General features: G+C 34.5%; 4 protein-coding genes and 1 non-coding gene across 7 annotated transcripts; 3 read left to right on the top strand and 2 right to left on the bottom strand.

The window, feature by feature from the left end:
- The first annotated feature begins 234 nt into the window (after positions 1-234).
- Positions 235-2,220, top strand: LOC107423651 (cyclic pyranopterin monophosphate synthase, mitochondrial). 2 transcript variants are annotated; one of them, XM_025076465.3, is made up of 3 exons: positions 235-532; positions 799-997; positions 1,291-2,220. In XM_025076465.3, the coding sequence occupies exons 2-3, from the start codon at positions 887-889 to the stop codon at positions 1,879-1,881; spliced, it is 702 nt and encodes a 233-aa protein (XP_024932233.3). In that variant the 5' UTR covers positions 235-532; positions 799-886; the 3' UTR covers positions 1,882-2,220. The 2 variants fall into 2 exon arrangements, with proteins under 2 accessions (XP_024932233.3, XP_024932231.3); XM_025076463.3 differs by having other exon boundaries at positions 237-532; positions 764-997.
- Positions 2,221-3,065: 845 nt separating this feature from the next.
- On the top strand, positions 3,066-3,137 carry TRNAQ-CUG (transfer RNA glutamine (anticodon CUG)). Its single transcript has one exon. It is a non-coding gene; the product is annotated as a tRNA-Gln (tRNA).
- Positions 3,138-3,162: 25 nt separating this feature from the next.
- LOC107423619 (uncharacterized) lies at positions 3,163-5,691 on the top strand. The gene is made up of 4 exons (XM_048479693.2): positions 3,163-3,678; positions 3,818-3,923; positions 4,115-4,205; positions 4,498-5,691. Exons 1-4 carry the CDS (start codon positions 3,370-3,372, stop codon positions 5,390-5,392), a joined length of 1,401 nt encoding a protein of 466 aa, XP_048335650.1. The 5' UTR covers positions 3,163-3,369; the 3' UTR covers positions 5,393-5,691.
- LOC107423650 (protein DEFECTIVE IN MERISTEM SILENCING 3) lies at positions 5,676-8,832 on the bottom strand. 2 transcript variants are annotated; one of them, XM_016033239.4, is made up of 6 exons: positions 8,532-8,826; positions 7,608-7,713; positions 7,140-7,374; positions 6,660-6,851; positions 6,246-6,566; positions 5,676-6,036 (listed from the first exon to the last, which is right to left on the bottom strand). In XM_016033239.4, the coding sequence occupies exons 1-6, from the start codon at positions 8,550-8,552 to the stop codon at positions 5,856-5,858; spliced, it is 1,056 nt and encodes a 351-aa protein (XP_015888725.3). In that variant the 5' UTR covers positions 8,553-8,826; the 3' UTR covers positions 5,676-5,855. The 2 variants fall into 2 exon arrangements, with proteins under 2 accessions (XP_015888725.3, XP_015888726.3); XM_016033240.4 differs by lacking the exon at positions 6,660-6,851 and having other exon boundaries at positions 8,532-8,832.
- A 2,872-nt stretch (positions 8,833-11,704) lies between these two features.
- LOC107423649 (transcription factor MTB1) lies at positions 11,705-14,327 on the bottom strand. Its single transcript, XM_060818994.1, has 2 exons — positions 14,282-14,327; positions 11,705-14,010 (listed from the first exon to the last, which is right to left on the bottom strand). Exons 1-2 carry the CDS (start codon positions 14,310-14,312, stop codon positions 12,170-12,172), a joined length of 1,872 nt encoding a protein of 623 aa, XP_060674977.1. The 5' UTR covers positions 14,313-14,327; the 3' UTR covers positions 11,705-12,169.
- Positions 14,328-22,747: the final 8,420 nt, after the last annotated feature.

Genomic DNA, 22,747 nt, shown 5'->3' with positions numbered 1-22,747 from the left:
TTATAGCAAAAATAAATAAATAATAATAAATAAATAAATAAATAAACTTGGAAATTGGAATAATTGTGTAGAAAGCATCTTAGTGAAGTGCATTCCAATTAGATTAATAATCATCAAACAGGTAATTTTATCTTCTTAATAAAAGCGGCTTTATTATCATATCAACAAAAATAATAATAATAATAATAATAGCAGTATTAAATATGTCAAAATTACTTCTAAACAGACAATGATGCGATGAACCACCCAACTTTGCTAATCATGCATTGGAGGATTTTTTTTTTTTTTTTTTAATTTTGATTTTTTTAAGGGCCAGAAAATAAATAAATACGGAAAAAGTCATTCATAAAACGTACCTTGAACTGAGACCTGACTAGCCCACGTGCATCCTCGGTTGTTGGCAAGCCGAAAAGACAAGTCCGGTCTTTGGTTATTTATGGTGGGGTGCTGAAGGCTAGCTGTACTTTTCGTGAAGATGGCCAAAAACGTGACTTTAGGAAGCGGTGCAACATTTTCAGGATTTTTCGATCAGGTGCATAGTTTGTCTTAAAAAGATTGTTAAGAATGCTCAATCTCGTTTCTCTCTATCAATTTTGTGTGTGTAGCTGATTTTGAGCTGTTTGGTTATATGATCTTTACCTATTCGTTGAAATGCCTGAATTAACAATTGATATCAACTCGAGTTTAGAATGGTAACTATTACGTTAGAAAGTCACTTTTCTTGTTTACATTTGAGGAACTATATTTGAAATTCTCGCTTTAGGGAAAAACTTGCGGAAAGATTCGCTCAAATTTCAGGAATTGAACGGAGCATAGGTGTATATTTACAAATAGTGGCAGTTGAAAGATACATTTCAGGAATTGAACGCTTGAATAGCAATTACAAATGCATGCCATGTTTCTTCGGCGAGTTGCAGTTGCGGCTTCTCACTCAAGAAGGTTTCTTAGCAGCAATAGCAACCATGACCTTGCAAATGCTATTTCAGAGCTCAACAAGGTAATTACTCTTTTAAGAGCTTTTTGTGATCGTTTCGATTCAAAGAACAGCTGTACTCGGGAAATAAATTTCATTGGGTTATCGCTATTACTAAATTTCATGCCTTATAGCATACCATAAAATAGAGGGCAATACGGTACCATTCTTGTGGCAACAGAAGCATCATGGTTTATGTCATTCTGGTGTTGCGTTATGAAGAAACTGATGTTGCTAAAATTAGATTAAGAAACTTTTTTGAAAAAATTCAATAGATTAATTTTGCTACATATTCTTAAGTGCAAATCTGGTTTCAGGAAATGGAATCTGTGTTTGGTGAGCCTCCTTCTAATGGGCCTGGCAGGTCTGTAAGCAATGACAGTATGGCAGAAGACCACCAGTCTTTCTCTCCTAAGGCGAACAAAACTCCACTCGGCCTAACCCATGTAGGCAGTAAAGGGGAAGCCCAAATGGTGGATGTTTCTCCCAAAGAAAGTAGTAAGAGAACTGCCATAGCTAGTTGCAAGGTAATCCTTGGCAAGAAGGTGTTTGATTTAGTCTTAGCTAACCAGGTTGCAAAGGGAGATGTTCTAGGCGTGGCCAAAATTGCGGGAATATGTGGAGCAAAGCAAACTAGCAATATCATCCCACTCTGCCATAACATAACTCTGAGTCATGTTCGGGTTGATATGAAACTGAATCCTGAGGATTGCAGTGTAGATATCGAAGGGGAAGCTGCTTCAACAGGGAAGACTGGGGTTGAAATGGAAGCCATGACTGCTGTTACCGTTGCTGGCCTAACAGTGTATGATATGTGCAAGGCTGCTTCCAAAGATATTCAGATTACTGATGTGCGTCTTGAACGTAAAACTGGTGGGAAGAGTGGGGTCTGGGTTAGAGAAGAATAATGTTGTTTCTGAAGAAAGCTGTTCTCCAAGCTGACAAAGTGCGAGGGTTAATGCTTTTGAAGAAGGCAATTTTTGGATGCATTCCATTTGGAATTGTATTGATTTGAAGATATTGCTCAATTCTTAAATATACACTCTTTCAGAACACTTTAGAACTCATTGAAGTTCTTAGTTATTTGCATCCTGGCATTTAGCTAAACCGAATGAAAGTTGTCTTTGTCAATGGAACTTGTTACCATCACAGGTTACCTCATCCAGTGCCTCTGTAAATGCTCATCAATGTCATCAATTTTTCATTCTAATAATAATTGGATACATATTTGTATATTATAAACTTCACCATTTTGTACCACACTAATGTTGGAGTTGGGCCTAGGCCCACTAGTGTGAATGATATGGATTTTGGTTGTTGAGTTTTGATATAATATTTTATTTATTTATTTAAATAAAATAATCTTTTTGAAATAGTGGGAGAGAGTTTTACGGGAGAATAACTCCTTATGAGAGTTTGAAGGTTGCAAAAACTGTAACATTTTTTTTTAATTTTATTTTATTTTTGGAGAGAAATATAAAAAGAAAAAAGAATAAAAAAGAAACAGTGGTAAAGTGAAGATACACAGAGAGTTTGAAGAGAAAAGCTTCAGAGGTGCTGTATCTGAAAGTTTTTGCAGCCGTTGTATTCTGGGAGACGTTCGCTACAAAACTCCTGCACCGGTGGACGTAAAATGTCTTAAGGACACTGTGGTATCACACAGGTCTCGGTCAACCTTTGTAGAAAGTAGATCAATTTCAAACACCTACAGGTTCTAAAATGCTTTATTGATTTTGTATTTATTTTTATTTATTTTGTATTAAATTGTCCACATATATTTACATATATTCATCTATGATATTTTCCCAACAACTAATTTACAGAACAAATCCAGCTTCATCATTAGTTTAAAATTAAGATAACAAAATTAATGAAAATCAGTAATGCACATACTCATTCAATTGCTTTTTCTTCACCAAAACATAATGCAAAACTTATTTGCCTCGTTTCGCTTGTCGTCCTCATCTTCTCCATGCTTACCATGAACCCGATAGAAAGCCATACAACATGCTTCCATTTCATTTCCTACCTTCCCTACACGTGGATGTCCGTTTTCGTTTACATAAATTTTTCACAACGAAATGCACCATATGGTTCCATGGTCTAGTGGTCAGGACATTGGACTCTGAATCCAGTAACCCGAGTTCAAATCTCGGTGGAACCTTTTTTAATCACATATTCGCGCCAGCCAGATTTTCTGGCCCACCTCTGCTCGATGCCGTACTTTTCCAATAAATTCCCAAATTTTTCATTTTCGTCTCTGCGTTTCAGATTAACGAGACTAGAAAATGAACCAAGAAATAGTTTTCCCAACCCACCTCTGCTTAGTTACTCTACTCTTCCAGTAAATCTTCATTCCACTTTTTTTTCTGCTTCAGAGTAACAAAGCGGAGAAAATGAAGCCAGAAATTAAAGGGAAAATAGAGGAAACGGTGCTCGACGTATTGAGGAACGCTGATTTAGAAGAGATGACCGAGTTCAAGGTTCGAGAAGCAGCGTCGGAACGACTGGGAATCGATCTCTCTGGAAAGGAGTGTAGGAGTTTCGTGAGAAACCTAGTAGAATACTTTCTTCTTTCGACCGCGGATGAGGCCCAGCAGAGCCAGAGTGTGAGAGAAGAGACTAAGGAAGTGGTGAGAGAGCAGCAGGAGGTCAGGGTCGTCAACAAGGAGGTGTATGACGACGGCGACCGCCATATTTGCGAGGTTGGTTAAACCAACTAATAATACCTTTGTTGTTTACTGAGTGAATGAATAGTAGGAGGAGAAATTTTTTTTTTTTTTTTTCTTTTTGTGCTTTTAATGTTGGTCTTGGTTTTTTGTTTTGTGTTTGTCTTTGATTTAGCTGTCGAAAAAGAGAAGTGTGACGGTTCAAGATTTCAGGGGGAAAACTATGGTGTCAATTAGAGAATTTTATCTTAAAGATGGAAAGCGAGTCCATACAGCCAAAGGTACTTATTATCTGGTTTGGGATCTGGGTTTACATTCACTGATTGTTTCCATTCTAACAATATGGACCAACTATCTTGGTATTGCTTTTCTTGTGAAAAGGATTTTTTTTTTTTTTTTTTTTTAAATTTCCAATTTTAGTGCTTTTGTTTCTTCTGTCAGTAATTTGTGTTCTCTGCTGCTTCGTCTACAGGAATTAGCTTGCCAGCTGAACAATGGTCAAACTTCAAAAAGAGTGTCCCTGCAATAGAGGAGGCCATTAGAAAGATGGAGTCAAGGTCAAGGTGAGTAGAGTTTAGCGTGGGATATTTGGAGTCACTGCCTTGCACGGATCTTTAGTCTCAAGGCTTTAGAAACAAAATTTTAAAATTCTAGTTCTAGTGGAAAGGAAACTTTAGCATTGCATTCATTAGAGTTGTTCTTTGCTCTCAATTTCTATATAATATCTCCATTGTAAATGATAATATATTGATGTCAATTTCTGCTTTAGCTTTAGCATGCCGGATAGCTTGGAGGCTTTTCTAAGGTTACAGCTGAATGGATCACTGACTTAAAACATCTATTAATTTAATGTAGGTCCAAACTTGATGATAAAAAAAGCGAAGACACTTCTTATCCGGTAACAAGTCTTCCTCCTTGTGAAACTTTTCCTGCTGAGATTGTTCGTTTAGATGGAAAGAATTACCAATGCTGGGCACAAAATATAGAACTTATGTTAAAGCAGTTAAACATTGCATATGTACTTTTTGAGCCATGCCCAAGCATTATGCTTGGCCGTGAAGCAAGTACTGAAGAAATTACTCGAGCAAAAGCTGCTGAACAGAAATGGATGAATGATGATCGTATGTGTCGTCACAATATTTTGAGCTCTCTATCTGATTACCTATTGAATTTATACTCAAAAAAGCCTACAACAGCCAAAGAACTATGGGAAGAGTTAAAATTACTACATCTTTATGAAGAATTCGGAACGAAGAGATCTCAGGTTAAAAAGTACATTGAATTTCAGATGGTGGAGGAAAAACCAATTTTGGAGCAAGTTCAAGAACTGAATTGCATTGCTGATAAAATTGCTGCTGCAGGAATGTTAATCGAGGAAAATTTCCATGTTAGTGTTATTATCTCCAAGCTTCCCCTATCATGGAAGGACATCAGCATCAAGTTGATGTTTGAGGAGCATCTACCTTTTTGGATGTTGATGCGCCGTTTGAAGGTTGAAGAAGAATTGCGCATGCAGGACAAGCAAGGTATGCCTAATCCAGTGAGCAATAATCTAGCTGGGAAAGCTGTACCAAGGATGAGAGATGCAAGGCCGCAAGTTTGCTATACTTGTGGTAAAAAGGGGCACTCTTATCGGCAATGTTATAGTAAGAAAGTTGACAAGGAAATTAATGGAAAGAGGGACAAGGACAATGGTTCAACACCTGCAATTACAGAGGTCAACATGGTTGATGGAGCTATAAATGGCTAATTTTCATGTTGATACATTATATTCTCAACTGCTGCAGTACTGCAGTGTCATTTCTTCCAAGTTGACCAATACAAGTGGGTTTATAAGGTACTGTTTTTTTGGTTAAAGTGTATAAGGTACTGTTGGAAGGAAGGAGATCAAGCTTATGCTATTTTATGGACTGCTTCAAGGTCGAACCTTGCTGCTTGGTTTTGAAATGGATCTGTAATTTATTTCCAGATTTTGTAAATGTAAATCATTCTCTCGGATAAGAATCAACATAATGGAAAGAAAAAATTGACAATAACTCAAAATTTTAACTAGGAATGTATTTGTACTGTGGAGATCTTTAACACAAACGTAAACATACAAACATGGTAACATTCATTCTAATACAAAAATGAATGATAACTTTGATTTCATAGGACAGCATGAGTTTTATATGTTATCCATGAGGCAGCACCTGCTACGATAAAATAATAAATCATGTCTGTCCTTGGAAGTTTGCTTTAACTTGCTTTATCAGTTCTTCTTCTCTTCTGATATCCCCAGCGATACAAGTTCGCTCCCATTTCAGCATCCTTATTGTATTCTCAGTTTTGATGTAGCTTGCTGGTACATCAGATTCTCCAGTGATCACTGGGAATTTTACCTCCATATCTTTCCTAAAATCATATAAAGCATTAATGGGTGTAAAAGAGGAACAAAAATACATATGAATCATCGGTATCCTTACCTAACACAAACATGGTATAAAGTCAGACTGAAAAAAGGAATAAAAAAACCAAAAAGTAAAAAGAATTTGTCTTAAGTTTTTAATAACACATAAATATAGATGCCTCAAATGCTTCTTATACTTAAATTTCATACTGACCTGCTTCCCAGTGCGAATATACCAGACTTTTTAATCATCCCACCATCTAAAGAGAGGGCTCCATCATGGATACATGGGAGGGCAACTAGCATCTCGGTCCTGGTTTTGTATATCTGCAGGCGAGAAAAGAGGTTATAGAACAGTGTCTCCCTCAGACCATGCCCTGTGCCAGTGAGACAAGTTAGGTTTCTGCTCTCCAAACTGATTATGTTCACTGCATAATCAACAAAGCCATCTGGGCATTCCCCGTTTGGTAATCTTGGCTTCGGGAGAGCAAGCTTCTTTTGTGGATCATCAGCTATAAAACCACCAACATAATGTCTGAAATTCACCAAAAAAAAAAAAAGTAATAATCATGAGAAAAAAAAAATTATATAAAGCACTAACTAAAAGCAGCGAGTGACAGGCTCCTGCCTCAGATCTTCTAGACATATGACAACAAAGCGGCCTTTTATTTTCTTCCCTATAGAAGATCCAAGCCCATGTAGACCAGAGCTGCTATTTATAGTGCCCTCACCATCATACTTCTCAAGAGCCTTAACACCTTCATACGTTCTGCAGACAATTGCTAGCATGGTTTCCAATCCCAAGTACTCTGACAAAAGTCTATTCCAAAGCATAAGGGAGCAAAACATCATGGAAAATCTGTTAGTTGTCTTTCCTTATGTTTTGAATTGCTTGCGTTGATTGATTATTATTGTATACAGTATGAATAAGCAAAATGTTTGGGCAAAAGAGAAGCAACAAAGCCTATGACCTGATCTCATAAATAACTAGTTTAATTTGGACTCTTAGCTAAAAAAACCTTCAAAACATATCATTTGAGAATTCTGTGTTGAGCCAAGCCATAACCGTACTCCCAAGAGAAAAATTTGCAGGATGAGAAATACTGACCGGCTAAGATTATCATCATCAACTCGGGCAAGATTAGCAACAATACCCAGCACATCCTTGGAAAATGCTGAATTCAATGCCTGAGACGCATGCTGAGAATTCAATTGGCACAATATGCCAGCTGCACTTTTTTCTTGCCGCAATATCTGTTCCATTGTTTCCTCCTCGTTGTGAGAGGCACCATTTTTATTTTCTGTTCCAGCTTCATTTGTTGAATGATATTTTACTAGACTCACTGGAAACAAAGTAACAGGAGAAAAACTTGACTGTAAAATTCCAGTAATAATGGTAGTGTCCACTCTTATAAATGCAGATGGTTAAAACTGAATGCCATATGGCTCTGTCTACACCAAACAAGATGATTCTAGTTTTCTATATAATTAGAGGCTGCAAATAGAAATGTCGTACTCTCAGTTTTGATTTGCAGATATCTATGAAAAAGCGGTTAGAGAAAGACGAAAACCTCACCTTGTAGATCAAGTATAGATTCATCCAACTGGTTTGTCTGGTTTGTAAGAAATTTAAGGTTATCTTCATGCTGCCTGATTTTATCCTCCAAGCTAACTAAGTTATCCTGAACATAATTCTGAAATAAGCTAATGACAGAAATGATAACTTATATGCAATACAACACAATGAAATCAGATTCCAGGATTCACAGAAGAACATAAGCAAATTAGCTCTCTGATGGATGGCAATACGAGTATTGGATTTTAAATGAATATATCTCGAATTTTTTACAAAGATTTATCACAATAAACATGCAGCCTAAACTCATAAAAAGGACCGACTTTTGCCAAATATATAAGAATTTGGCTCATCCTAATTTACCCCACTTAGTTGCTAGCTGGAGCCATGGATACAGGGAATCTCAAATAATCATGTTAACTGTTGTTTACATCAGCATCTAAACACTTAATCATATTATTTTAGAGTGGCCAATAAGATCTATGAGATTATTTGACATGATTATTAAACAGGTTGGAATAAAGAAACAAATCTAATGAAAAATCACCCCAAAATGCACTACTAGCATGCATATGAAAATCACACCAACTCTGTGTCAAATAATCCACATTGCAAAGCCACCTACATAGCTATATATTCCTATATAATTTTCCACTTTGCTGTGCTCACCAAATTTTCCATTATTAGTACACACACAAACAAAACCCAAAATGCAGAATGCTTAAACAGAACCCAAGTTTCTGACTTCCTTGTACTATTTTACACTGACAAAACTATACTCATTGCAGACCCAAAAAGAACGCTCTGCTATTTGACTCAGAATGCACAGCAACAGTGAGCTATGGCACACTTTCTGGGTACTTGAAGATTTTAAGCAAACAAGAAAAAGAAAAAAATGTTAAAGTTGTTGGACAGAAATAAAACCTGGAAGTTCGGTTTGGACATGGCCCTTGAGGAAGACGAGAAAGAGTGAGGCAGTGATTTGAATCTTTGAGAGCTTTTTATTTGGCTTGTGTCTAAAATCTCAAAGAGCGGTCGTAGATTCGAAATTGTTCCACAACTTTGTTGGCATTCGGGAAAATCTCAGGAACTCTGTTCGTGCTTCTAATCTACGGTCCAATTCCAAGCTTTGCCTTTTTTTTTTTTTTTTTTTATTTAGCTTGAACAATTCCAAGCTCTGCTTATTAAACTAAGAAGATGACCGTACGTTTTGTTTTGTGGTCCATTCTACTTGTTAGATACGTACCTTTACTTCCAAGTCAGTTTTATCGACTCTAAGCCCGCAAGGCCCAAAAGGCCCAAAACTTTTTTAAAAAAAGAAAAGCCAGAAGTGTTTTTTTTTTTTTTTTTTCTCCCTATATATGTAAATAAAATAAAATATAAAAAGAACAGTTTTTTTGGGGACGCATCATTTTGTCGAAATATTTATTAAAAAAATTAATTGATTGATAAAATAAAAATATTGATAGAGTTCAAATTCCAAATCAAAACGGAACTTATAATATACATTTAAAATGATTGGTATTTTAGGTAGGAGTTCAAAATCAAAATCAACATTATGTTAGATATTTTATTCAATAATAGTTTGCTTATAAACTTAAAAGTCCCAAAAAAAAAAAAAGAAAAAAAGAAAAACAAGAATCCTGAGATCAAATTATTTTTCTTTTTTATTTTTATGTATTTTTCTTTTTCTTTTCTCTTTTTTTATTTAAAAAAAAAAAAGAGGATAATCTGCTTACTTTTTATTTTTTTTATTTATTTTTTTATGGAAGAAGAATATAATCGCTTGTTTCAAAATTTGACTTTCTTCCATAAAAAAATAAATAAAAAAAATAAAAAGTAAGCAGATTATCCTCTTTTTTTTTTATTTTTATTTTGGGTAAGTTTCCAAGTCCAAGCTTTTGCCAGAACAAGCAAGTTCTAAAATCGTCCTCTTCATCTGAAGCATGAGGTACTGACCTTTCACCAAAAATAATGGACTGACTTTATTCTATTTTCAGGCATTTTCTTCAGTTATCAGACAGTGGAAACAATTCCCACCAACTAGCCTGGCAATTGTATTTTTTGTCTCTGAAACATTCCAAACACCATATTGTTTATACAAATATTTGGTGGAATATTGAAAACGGATCAAATTCTTCACAGCTTCAGCAATATATTAGCAAACCCATTTTTTTTTTTTTTCCCCTGCTCTGCTCCATCGTTTTGTTACAATTAGAACTGCAAGACTAATGATAGGCATGAATTTGACCGTAGAATTCTTATTATAAATAAGATTTCAATATCCAAAAAGGGGCTTTCCCTTCCCCACTGATGAACATGTATTCGGGCAAAATATCATAAAATTGGAAATTTCCCCACATTCTCTAACTGGGTCCACAAATTACTTTAAAAAGCTTGATACCCACAAATACAAAAGCCATGATTATGACCACCACATGACATTTGAGACCAGAAGCACCACTTGCCATGCTATGGTGGGTCTTTCAGTTTCTCCCAAAAGCCTAAGAGAAGCTTAAAATGGGCCAAAGAGAATGGAGAAAGACATGGGCAAAAAACAGAAGAAGATAAAGAAAATGGCCGAAAAAATGCAAAAACTTGAGGCAATCAAATTGGGTCATATTTTTCAGTACTCTTCCTCTTTTTGAACCACTCCAAACCAGAAAGATGGATAGAGTAGTGGGCGTGGGCACGCGGGTGATTGTGATTTGGGGAGCAACAGAGTGGTTAGCTGTAAAATAATGTGTGTTAGCAGAACGAGTAATGGCGTTGAACCTTAAACAAAAGACGAAAAAACCCATGTAAGTCCACGCTATTTAGACCACGGGATTCTTGAGGTGTGACTATTAATAGGGATTTGACGTAAGGGAATTGGGAGGAGGCTTGTCATACTTTTCTTGCTCAATTTGTCAAAATCTCTTACTTTTTTTATTACACATGCACCACATGATGGGTTTGGGATACTGCTTCATTGGCTCAAAAGGGGTGTGAAATATATTAAAGTTCTATAGCATCTTGTTAACTATTGCGACGCGGATACCACTGGTACCACAACATTGTATGTTTGTTTTTTTAAATTATAGTTTCCTAAGAATAGTAATAATTGTATGATGGTAAAATCTATCATCTCTTATATAAAAACAATTGATTTTGGTTTTAAGCTTTTAAAAATTTTACCAACTCCAACCCAATTTAATATGTAAAATTATGTGCAATAACCAAAAATATTCTTGTCCACTAACACAGCCCTTCCTACTTTATTATCCCTTCACTCGGGTCTTTGGTAACTATGCTGGTTTTTTGACTTTTTTAAGTTTCTTTTTCCCAGAGCTAGAGATACCTAAAATCCCTTTATAGAAAGTGGAAAAATACCAAAAGGGATGGTCTAGAATTTAAGAACAAGGTAAGCTATTTCTTTTCATGTGCATCTAAAAAGAAAAAGCTTGATTTGGTTGCCAATACAGATGGAGATGAAGAAACTGGTTGAAGAATTTTTTCCAATTGTAGATTTTACGCCCTTTAACCAGTGGCTCCTCGTTTCCATGGGGGATAGATAGACTAGGTGGGTTGTCAACATCAAAGGTCTAAATACTAGCAGCCCACCTGATACACATGCTTCTGCCTACCTATGATAGGCAAAATAAAAGTTGCTGTTGAGGGGAAAAAAATCAAAAAGAGAATGTGATGGAGCTCCTAAATTTACCAATCCCATGCATTGAACTATAATATATTTATCCTTCACAATCATGAAAAGAAATATGATTCATGAAACACTGAAATTTTCCACAAGAAACGTCTGCCCTTAGTGTTTCTTTTCTGTGGGAAAAGGAAGAAAGTTTGAAATTCACTAACAAGTTTTCTTCAACATATTCATGTCATCCTCAATCGGACTCGTAATTTGATGATGAAAGGACCAGCAATAAGATGCGTGGCTTTTACAACAATTTCTCTCTGTCAACGTTCAGCCAACAACCGCGAAAGATAAACATGACGCACAAAATGAATTGACTATCTCTCAAAACTAAAGGCATGCCAAGAAGACACTATAGCATATAATTTATCAACGGAGATAGGGAACAAATAAAACATTCATAGAATAATGAAATGCAAATTCTTGGTATTCATTTATAACTCTATAATTTCCTTCGACAATACAAGCAGCAATAAGATTGCTGAGAAGTTCATATCCAGCCAAAGGAAGACAGTCCTAACAACAACGCGTAGACTAGAAAAAAAGAATAAAAAATTCATAGAACTATAAAGTTTGGGAAAACAAAACAAATTTATCAGCTTCTTAATAGCAATGATGTAGGGTCGGTCAAACTTACAGATTTACTCCACCTTGCAAGAATACTTATGACAAAACTATGTATGCTATAAACAATGACAGAAAATTTTGCTGCACTACTTGGTTAATAGGTAGTTATTTCTCTACTCTAGCTGGCACTGCTCTTACTTTTAGGATCCCCTGCTAGCTGCTGTATCAAAACCTCTGAAGAATCTTTTAAACGGGTTCTTCACTATTATGCCCTATATAGACTATGTTAATTGCAATTCTTGTACTATCCAACAGACGTTGTCATCTGTAAGGAGTTTGATTCCCGGGAAAATGCTGCAATCAACTTTTCCTTTGTCAGCTGTTCAGATCCTTGAGACTTGATTACAAAAGTATGAAACACAGTATCATTTGCAGCGGAAAGTTTCGACTCAACAACAGAGATTTGTGCCTCTTTGAAGGCTTGGATGATTCTTGATGCAGGGTGCGACTCCAAAGGACAGCTAACTCTAACAATAACCTCATCATGAGCAGCTTGAATATCAACATCAGGAGCTCGGTTCTGACTTTCTGGATTCGCGGTAGCTTCTAAAGATGATGCATCTCTCGAAGAACTCCCAAGATTATCCCTATCTGCTTCCATGACCTTAAGCTTAGCCTGGAGCTCATTAATGTATGCAATGGCATCTCCCAACAAGGAGGCTTTGTCCATCTTGGATATATTGGGCACAACAGCTCGCAAAGCATAAAACCGCTGGTTTAGCTTCTCTCGCCGCTGCCTCTCTGCCTCAACATGATTGAGAGGTTCTTCTCTTCCATTGGCAGGCTTCCTGCCCCGTTTCCTTGGCCTTCTTTCATCAGCTGCTGTGCCAGGTCGCTCTTCCTTGCATGAAACTTCGACATCTGAGTGCTCGGATTCAGCACTCATCGGACGGTTTATAACCGAAGGCCTTGAAGTAGCCCCTGAAAAGTCAATTTGCATTGGCACCTGCTTTTGCGGCTGGTAATGGTTAAGCCGAAACTCTTCTCCAACCCCATTAACAAGCTCCTGAATGTTATTCCCCGGGCTTTGAGAAACAAAAATGCTATTCGGGCTAGCCTGCTTGACGCCATGACCATACGGCCAACTGGAAGCATGAATACCATTTCGGGGACTTGAAAACGCAATCCTGTTACCATTTGAGTACGAATCCCATCTGTCTTCCATTTTTCTAACAGCCAGTTTCTCTCTATAATGGGGCCGACCTGTATTTCCTGAATTCAAATCCTGTCCAAAAATTTTGGGGACTACTTCCCCTCGCTCCACTATCGCAGAATTAGCCAGATGAGCATTCTCATCCCTCTTTTCACCCATAACAGGTAACGCTGCCATCGGTTTAACCCTCATATGAGAGGATTGTGTTGAAAATAACGACCTAATTGACTGCAACAACTCCAAGCTCTCACCCACAGATCTCACCGAACCCAGTTCAACTACCCCGACATCAGTTGGGACCAAAACAATGGTCTGAATTCCAGCAGATTTAGCAAGAAATGACCGAACGCAGTAATCAGAGGTCGATTTCAGTGCGTTGAAGAGCCATACATGCTTCCCTGATGCATAACACTTGCCCGGGCCACCCTCCCCTCGAGGAAACGAGAAATACATGGATGCAAGAAAAAACATCTCAGTATCGGTAACTCTGTCTAATCCAAGAGCATAGTTATCCTCGTCTGAGCCCCCAAACAACTTGTGCAGCTTCTGAAGCACCCTTTTCCTCATCTTCTGCTGAGTCTCATCCTCAAGACGAAGATTGAGAATCCTCGCGCCTTCAGACTCTTCGCCTTCCCTAGGCTCTCTACATGACCCATCTCCCCAACCCAAAACGTAATCCCCCGACTTGGACCGCGAAATTTGCCAGAAAATCGCGTAGTTCCAGCTGAAATTCGACGCGTTTGGGCGTTCCACGAGATCCGAAAGCTTATTCTGCAAATTCTCATCGCTGCCTATGGCCATGAACAGATTTTCATTCGAAACCGAGTTCGAAATCAAGTAATCAAAAGCTCTAGTGCCCAGAACCGTAGCAACCATGGCCTTCTCTTCATCATTCCAAACCCCACCTCCTAAACCCACCTCAATCTTCATCCCTAAATTTCAAAATAACAATTACCCACTAAACAAAGATTTGGAATTGAAATACCCAGATCAAATCTCAGTCCTTAAAACCCTCAAACCCGAAAAGAGCTGTTGTTCTGTTTCACCTCAAAGGTGGAAATCCGATACATTCAACCAAATCAAGGACCTCCCAGCATAGCCACAATTTCAGATCTCAAAAAGTTCCATTCCCAAGTAACGAAGAAAACCCAGAAAAGTAGAAGAAAGCTAATCCAGAAAAAAACAAGGATTGAGAAATAATACGAACCAGTTTCGGCAAGCCAAATGGGATCATCAGCAAAAGATTTAGATAACCCAGCAAATGAAGAGCCTTGGGGGGGCAGTGTTAACAATCCTAGGAAAAGTAACAAAGTTGAGGGAAAAAAGAAAGAGAGAAAGAAAGAAAGAAAAAGAAAAAGAAAATTATTCCCGGAAAACAAACAACCAGCTTATTTCACAAACAATAAACACAGAGAACAAACGCCCCCTCCGCCTGGTTCCTGGCTATGAAGCAAAAGTGAAGGGTAAAGAGCGAAATGGGTTTGTTTGTTCCTTGTTGGGCGCTCTAAATCCTAACTGCATAAGTGGACCGTAGTTGAGTAAGCCTTTGGGTTAAATATCAACCATGGTTTTAGGCAAGGTTGTTTTTGTTGGGGGTTGAGAAGTAGTCGGCAAAGATTTTGTGTGTTTTTTTTGTACACTATTTTTTTACTTCCACTTAATTCTAATCACGGCTTCACAGTAGATCTTTTTCTTTTTTTGTTCATACTAAAAGAAAAAATAGATTCTGAAATAACATCCAAATTAATTTTCTTTCTAAAAAAAAAAAAAGGGAGCAAAAGTAAATATTTTGGTGGATTTTAATGTGACATAGAAAAAGTGTTTGAAAATAAGAGGCATGAAATTTTTGTGATTCTCGTGCCAAATTGGGCACGCAATATTTACTTGTTAGCACATGTACAACCTGTGACTGCTTTTATTGCTTTTTTTATAATTTTTTTTTTCTTTTTAATATTTTTAGAAACTGCAATGTGATTTTCAATGTTTATTTGCACAATATAGTTATTTTTCACAGAAAGAAAACATCAACTTCCCTTGATTTTTGCATATGATTTGGTCCAACTTTTATAAGTGGGTTGTACATGTGTTTGACTTAGTCAAGCTTTTAATTTTTTTAGTCAATTTATAAGTAAATTAAGCTCCGGTCACATTCAAGCTTCTTTTTTTTTTTTTTTTTTTAATCAAATTCAACCTCATGTTTGATGCTAATATAGAAAATTTCAAACATAGTTGAAATCTTTTAACTATAAACTTAGCTGCAGATATAAATTTCTTGTCTTCTTACCATACATTAGTACCAAAAAAAGGAAAAATATTACCAAAATATATATCTTTACATGTATTGAAGCAAGGTACAATTGGCGTATTTGATTTTTTTTTTTTCAATGCTATTTACCAACAATTTTCTACTGACAATATATTAAAAATTCACACGACGAAATCCTGGATAGTACAAGTCGTGGTACATTGTAATGATCAACTTTTAATGTGAATTAACTTTATTTTTTTTATGTATTTAATTAAACCCAGGAAAAAATTTAAAAAAAATAAAGAAAAGGAAACTATTTCCTGCGCATCTATTTTGCATATCATTGAAGATAAGTTTAACATGATAAACATTGTATTACAAAAAAATTACATTCCTTGCAAATTTGTAGTATAAGATAAGGTCTTGATTGGATTAAATAAAAAAGTACAAAATTAATAGGGGACAGAGTTACTTACGTGATCAATTAAACTTGTTTTAGAATATATATATTAAAAAAAAGAAAAAGAAAAAGCGGAATGACTGTTCCGTCTCTCATCCAATAAAATAATGCAATCAATTTTGTGTGTTGTACAGTGAAATTTGTATGGTCCATGAAGAAAGTAAAACGAGGTTGAGTGGCAATGGACATGGGTCCCAAAGCATAATCAACCAAATGAAACAAAAGAAAAACAGCGTTATGTTCCATCATTTGGCATCTTGATATCGAAAGTTATCCAAAAAGAAAGTCCTAAGTAAAAAATTAAAAAAAAAATCAAAAATTAAAAAGAATTTGACAAGTTTGAGGTTAGAAACTTGATGAAGATTTTAAGCACTAACCAATTATCATTTTGCCGACCTCATTTTGAGTAGAATCAAAGGCAAAAACAAGTTGAAAGCGATTCCCACATTTTATAAAAGTCTCCAATTGCATGCTTGCCTCTTATTTATTTATTTATTTATTTTAATTAATTTTTTTTTTTAAAGTGGTGTGTAAACTGTAATATACTAGGTTTGTTTTGGAAAAGCTCATCACCTACTAAAAAATAAGTCGTTAAATTCTCCAATTCATTAATTTCTTTCTTGAAAAATCGTTTTTTATTTATTTTTTGTTTAGAAACAACGATGTGTAACCCAATTAAAAAAAAAAATTATAAACGAGTTTCCATAAGAATCATATTTGATTGAGATTATATTAAGTACGATATGGATTTGTTTGCCTTTTATAAACTATATCAAATATATATATTACTGAAATTCTTTCCGGATCATGCAGAAAGAGAGAAAAAAAAAATGGTTATATATTAACCAAAAAATAAAAAATGCAATAGGAGTTGGAAATTTTTTTATTTGTAGATGTAAGTAATATTGTAAATAGCCCATACGACTTTTGGCCAAGATCAAGTGGAAAAAACAATAGAACCGTGTTTGATATTTTGGGTATTTCAAAATACTATAACTAGTTTCTATGGTCGGAAAGAAACCTATAAAGTAACACGCTCTTAAAAATACATTTACACGTGTGAAATTCAATTCGAGTAGCATAAATGATTAACAAACAACCACAATCTTTCGTAGGAGCGTGCATAGCACTTTCCATGGTCTGTTTTTTTTCAATCCATCTCATCCATGTGCATTTTACACGCGCCTGTGGTGTGTACCCGTGAAGATCCGAAAAACCCAATTCAATTATCACGCCTGGCATTGGGCCAGCTCGTCTTTCACGCGTTTTGGGCGGCTCAATCAAACAGCCTTTTAAATGACGAACATGTTCACCCCATCACACGCGCGCCACGTTCCAATTCAAAGTGGGCCTTTTTTAATGAAACGTGTCGAAATCACGCCTATCCTCGATTTTTCTCGGATAAACCGATAAGCACAAACCGGTCAGAGAGGCTAACCGCTAATGGGAGGAGGAGAAGTGAAAATGAAACAGTGATAAAGCTCGTGATGGGCACGTGAGTTTTACGTAATCGAGACGAAGCGGTGTGTCTGTGTAAGAAGCACGTGACGTGCATTTAATAATTTTTAGCGTTTCTTTTTTCAACCCCCAAACATAAATAATACCAAAATATTGGTGTAACGTGTTCGGCTCGTGGCTGAATTTGATATTACCACGTCCCTTTTGTTTTTTTTGGGGCTTATTGACTGACGTCGTGTTATCGTTTTTGTTCCGGTCTGGTATGTTGTCTTCTATAACTTTCCAACTTTGTCCCTAAGCTTTTTGTTTTTTCATTACTTTGTCCTTATGCTTTACTCTACTATATATTTTAATTTTTTGGCCATAATTTATTCTTTAAAACTTATTGATGTGTATAATGAGATTGATCAAGTGGTATATCTTAATTGAATGTATTATGTTATGGAAAAACTAAAAGAGGAAAGTTGAGTTAAACTTTCTGAAAAGATAATAAAAGAATGAGTATTCCATGCTTTATTATTTTTACTAATTTTACCATAATGATATTAGAAAGAAACATGATCACTATAATTTCTCTTCTTTTTTTTTTTTTGATATATAATTTCTCATTGTTATTAAGGTTTTATTTCGTCGAATGATAACATTTACCATGGCATATTCACAAAAAGAAAATGAAGGAAAGAAGCATAATTATTGCATGATAAATAACTAAAATTTTGTCATTTTATCACTATAAATGATCATCAAAAATAAAATTTATTGTTGACAAAATTAAAATTTTTTTTTTGAAGCAGATATAATATTCATTAAACGGATGCATTTAATTATCTTTTAATTTATTAAAAATGAAAATACAATTTGAAAAAGTGAACACACACAATTTGAAAGATATGCTTATATCGTTGTTGAATTTTTTTCTCAATTGACGAGGAGAGTATGACAGGCCTGCATGGAAAATGAAATGCCATATTAGGGAGGTTGGTTTTGACGTTTTTGGAAGCGTGCTTCTAATGTCATTGTCTTTATTTTTGTAGTAAATGATTTTTTGCTGCATTTTGATGTCCGTAGAATATAACTTTTTTTTCTCATACAAGAAGAGCTTAGCAATGGCAGTCTATGATGTCAGCCCCAAGTGTACAATGTTTCTTATGTATATTAACCAATTTTTTGTTTTGGAATATAAAATTGATCAATGTTTCTTATTTAATATTCTTAATAACAAAATATATAAAATTTGCAATAGTTAATAACACAACATATATTTTTCTTTTATCTTAAGATTTATATTGTACAAATCAACAACAGCTGCCAATTGATATTTATCACGAACGGTCCAATTGAAAATAAATACTGCAATTGTCCCTATTGCTTGGTCGTTGTTAAAGGATTAATCTATTCGGGTACTAACAACAAAAATACTTTATGAAATTTATATACAACTTTTTATTTTTCTTTATTGGATAATATTTTTAAAACATATACATATATATTACATGTTATGATTAAATAATCTTACTCAATATACAATATAATATTGTGACTTATTACCCAAAAAAATAATATTGTGAGCTGTCGCTGTCGTTCTTTGAAGTACTTTAATTACATGCAACTTTTTCTTTATATACGATGTCATATACTGTACCATTTTATTTATTTATTTTTGGGTGAGTTGCTGTACCACTTAGTTTTAAATTTTTTGGTGAATTAGTGTACCACTTAGTTTTAATTTTTTTGGTGAATTACTGTATTTCTTTGTAGCTAAACGTTTAGACATTAAATTTATATTATATTCGCTTTACCCAAAAAAAAATGTATATTATATTCGAATTATCTTCGTGTATATATATATATAGATCAGAAAATAACGGCAAAGGAATTATAATTAATTTAAGTAATATGAAAAAGAAAAAGGTTGTGGGGAGGCTAGTTTGGTCTTTTCAAGAAGCACCACATGTCAACGTACAAACTGTACACATTGTTTTGTACGTCATTTTGACAATAGGGCAAAAAAAAGGAGTTGCTATCTTGACAAGCTGTCACTCACGTGCCGCACAGGAGCTTTTACCAGCCAACCAAACAAACTGAGACCCCACGTGAAAGGTAATGCGTCACCTCGTCACGTCTGTCATATTTGGGGGACGACAATCTTTTTTTTTCCCATATTCCTAAATCACCCATCCAATGGATCATAAATAAATAGGCATTTTGGTAATTTCGTAATTATAGTAACTGGTGTTATTGGGTATCTAGAACGACGAGACCGCACGGTTCACGTGGCTGGAGGACTCGTGATTGGATGGGGCATAATAGATGGGCCTGGTGGCCTGCTTCCAACCCACCAATAGGGGTCAAAGCATTAAAAAACCACCGGCTTTGATTCAATTTTTTCCTTTCATCTTTATTATGTTTTGTTCTCTGTGATTTATACTGGTGTTTACACGCTAACCAACCTCATCCCACGTGGCATATTATTCAATTTCGATCAAATTTTTTTTTTAATTTTTAATAAGGGAATTTTATGAAATTGAAAAGGAATTCCACTTCATCACACCAATAATCGCCCCCGGTGAACTTTTATTATTATTATTTTTTGTTTTGTTGCACTTTGGTACATGTGAACATTAATTCTCTTTAAATTGTTAAATTGATTCGGACTTTGGAGAATACAAGGTTGTTAAAATAAAATACATCTTTGTTGGTAATTAAAATAAACATACATGGAGCGGGCACAGACTGAATTGAACCGCATCTAATATATTCGGTTCAATTTTTTATTTATAATTGGTTTGATTTAGTTTAAATTGAGAAAGAAAAAACTGAATCAAATAAATATAGATATTATATAATTATTTATTATAATTAACTATCTTTTAATATATTTTTATATTCATTAAATTTAAAATACGAATAATATTAGATTCAAATTATTAAAAAATTATAATATTTTATTAAATAATATTTAAATATTCAATTTAATTAGATCAATTTTTAATCGAATCGGGTTTGATTTTTTTAATAGTTGGATTCAATTTGGGTTGAAAAAAAAAAGTGTGAAAACTAACTGAATCAAACCGATACCCTTACATTGTTTTTTTGTTCCATGGAAGATGGTCCAGCAAAATAAAGGTTATTGTTTCTAAATTTTAATCTTTTATATTTTCAATTATAAAAAAGTATTATATATAATTAGTGATTTAAATAAATGATAAAAATCCAAGTTAATATATGGTTTTTAATGCAAGGTTAAAGGTTCTTTATATCATGAGTTTAGCTATTCTTAAAAAAAGGAAAGAAAAAAAAAAAGAGGGGGGGGGGGGGGGAGTTTAACGTGCAATGAAGTGCGAAATGTGTGTGAAACCCATTTTTGTTATTAAATAGTTGATGCAATAAGAAATAGAAAATCATTAACAATATGAGAGTTTCTTTTATTTTTAATTGAAAAAAAAAAAACTATGATAGTTTTTTATTTGGTATAATCGGAAATATTAAATGCGGCGATATTTATTTCTTTTAAAGCAATATTTTTTTTCTTTCGCTTTTAAAGCATTTAGCAAAAGCGACTGCATGATTTCGAGTTTGCACGTGTAGAACATGCACCAGCGTGAAGAAGATTTTAACTATGAAAGTTTGCACGTGCAGAAGGTGAGTAGCCGACCTAGCTTAGATTTTCTTAGCTCTAATCCTAAATCCTGAATAAGGGTTTTCGAAACAGTGTAAGGAGTAGAATAAGCAACTTCCGGGCACATGGGTGTCGCTTTTTTTTTTTTTTTTTTTTTCCCCCCAAAACAGTGTCGTTTCCAAATGACATTATTTCTGGGCTTTTCCATCTCCACAAATCCATTTTTTAACCGTAGAGCCGCTATTTTTCCTCGCGTTAGGAGGGAAACTTGCTTTCTATCAAAAAAAGAAAAGAATAAAAATAAAAATACGAAGGAAAACTTGCAATTATCTTGTTATTATAAAAAGAATGGGCCCAATTAGACTCATTAAAATGTGAATTGATACAAGCGTGTTAGGAGGTGAAAACTTCTTCAATTGCTATTTTAAGTACAAATTTGACCAATTGATTAGCTTGATATCCAACCTTGCATAGGTTTTATCGGACATTCATAAAAATAATTTTTATTATTTTTTTATTATTAATCTTACATGTGGAATCCAGCTACTTAAACCAAAAAAAAAAAAAAAAAAAAAATTATCGAAACCCGTCACTTTTAAAGTCTTTGTTATTATCATGGTTTACAAGAAAAGTAGTGACACTTCGTTCTTTGAGGAATATAATACAGCAATAATTATAATCATATAGCCATAGCGAGTTGAATTAACCAATTACGAATAGGAACCAAAAATATTTGAAAAAAAAAAAAAAAGAATCAGTTTGAATTAATACTAAGATTAATTGTTCCAAAAGTATGTCTGCATAAAAATAGTTTTCATACCAAGACTCTAAATTTTACAAGCCGTACGCTAAAAAGAATAGTAATTAAATAACGCTGAAGCGAGACAAAAAGCTGGTAACTAAGAAGAGAGTTTTTTTTTTTTTTTTTAAATCATATTTCTTTATGTTTCAGTTTGTTTTTGAAAGCAAACACTTTGATCTTGTTGTTGAAGATCAAATACTGACTGGATATCAAAGCCTGAAGTCTCTGGAGTTTTTGTCGGCACCTCTTTAACGTTTGTAATAGATTTTGTATTTATTTGATACGATATATCTACTCGATGGTCCAACCATAAGCAAATTTTTTAACAAAACAGGTTTTATTTGATAAGTATATCGTTCTTGGAGTTTATTTACCGCATAATCATTGCAACAAACTCTTTTCATTAATTTCAGTTTTTTGATTCACAAGAAGCCAGACACAAACACAACCATCAAATTTGATGTATCGGCTCCAGCTATTGGTTATTGTCTATAACCTCATTAACAATGTATTACTATTTCTGTATGTATTTTAATTTCGTTTAGAAAATTCTTTTTTACTTGCAAAATTTGTCAATGATGATGAATAATAATAATAATAATATTGGATTTTGCACTCTTCGATTCGTTGGTGCTATCAGGACTGCAACAACAGCTATGGTATTGTTCACAAACAGACTGTACAGTATCTACGTTATAAACGGGCTTATTTTAAAAATAGAAGTAAAATTTGAGAAAAACAACATATTAGGCGGCCTTCCATGGGCCTTATAAGCCGATGTTGAGTGAATGGTTCACTCTTTTGCACGTTTTCATGAATGGAGTAATGGTTTCGAGTGACCACGTATTATTTCTTATTTTATTTATTTATTTATTCCTTTTTTGGGTAAATGACCATGTTGTCTTTTTGGTATGGTATACTTTGGTGTTTCTATTTTTTGGGGCAGCAATTTGGTGCTTCTATTTGGTCACATGAAAGTAGGAGTTTTGGTCTCTGATACGAAGATATGTGGGGATATAATTGAAATATAATGTTTCGAGTAGGGATCATTCTCAAAATTTTATTTTTAAAAACATTTTAAA

Source organism: Ziziphus jujuba, chromosome 7 (genome assembly GCF_031755915.1).
Source record: "Ziziphus jujuba cultivar Dongzao chromosome 7, ASM3175591v1".
Classification (NCBI taxonomy): domain Eukaryota; kingdom Viridiplantae; phylum Streptophyta; class Magnoliopsida; order Rosales; family Rhamnaceae; genus Ziziphus; species Ziziphus jujuba.
Note: the sequence above shows the minus strand (reverse complement) of the source record. Positions and strands in the feature narration are given on the sequence as shown.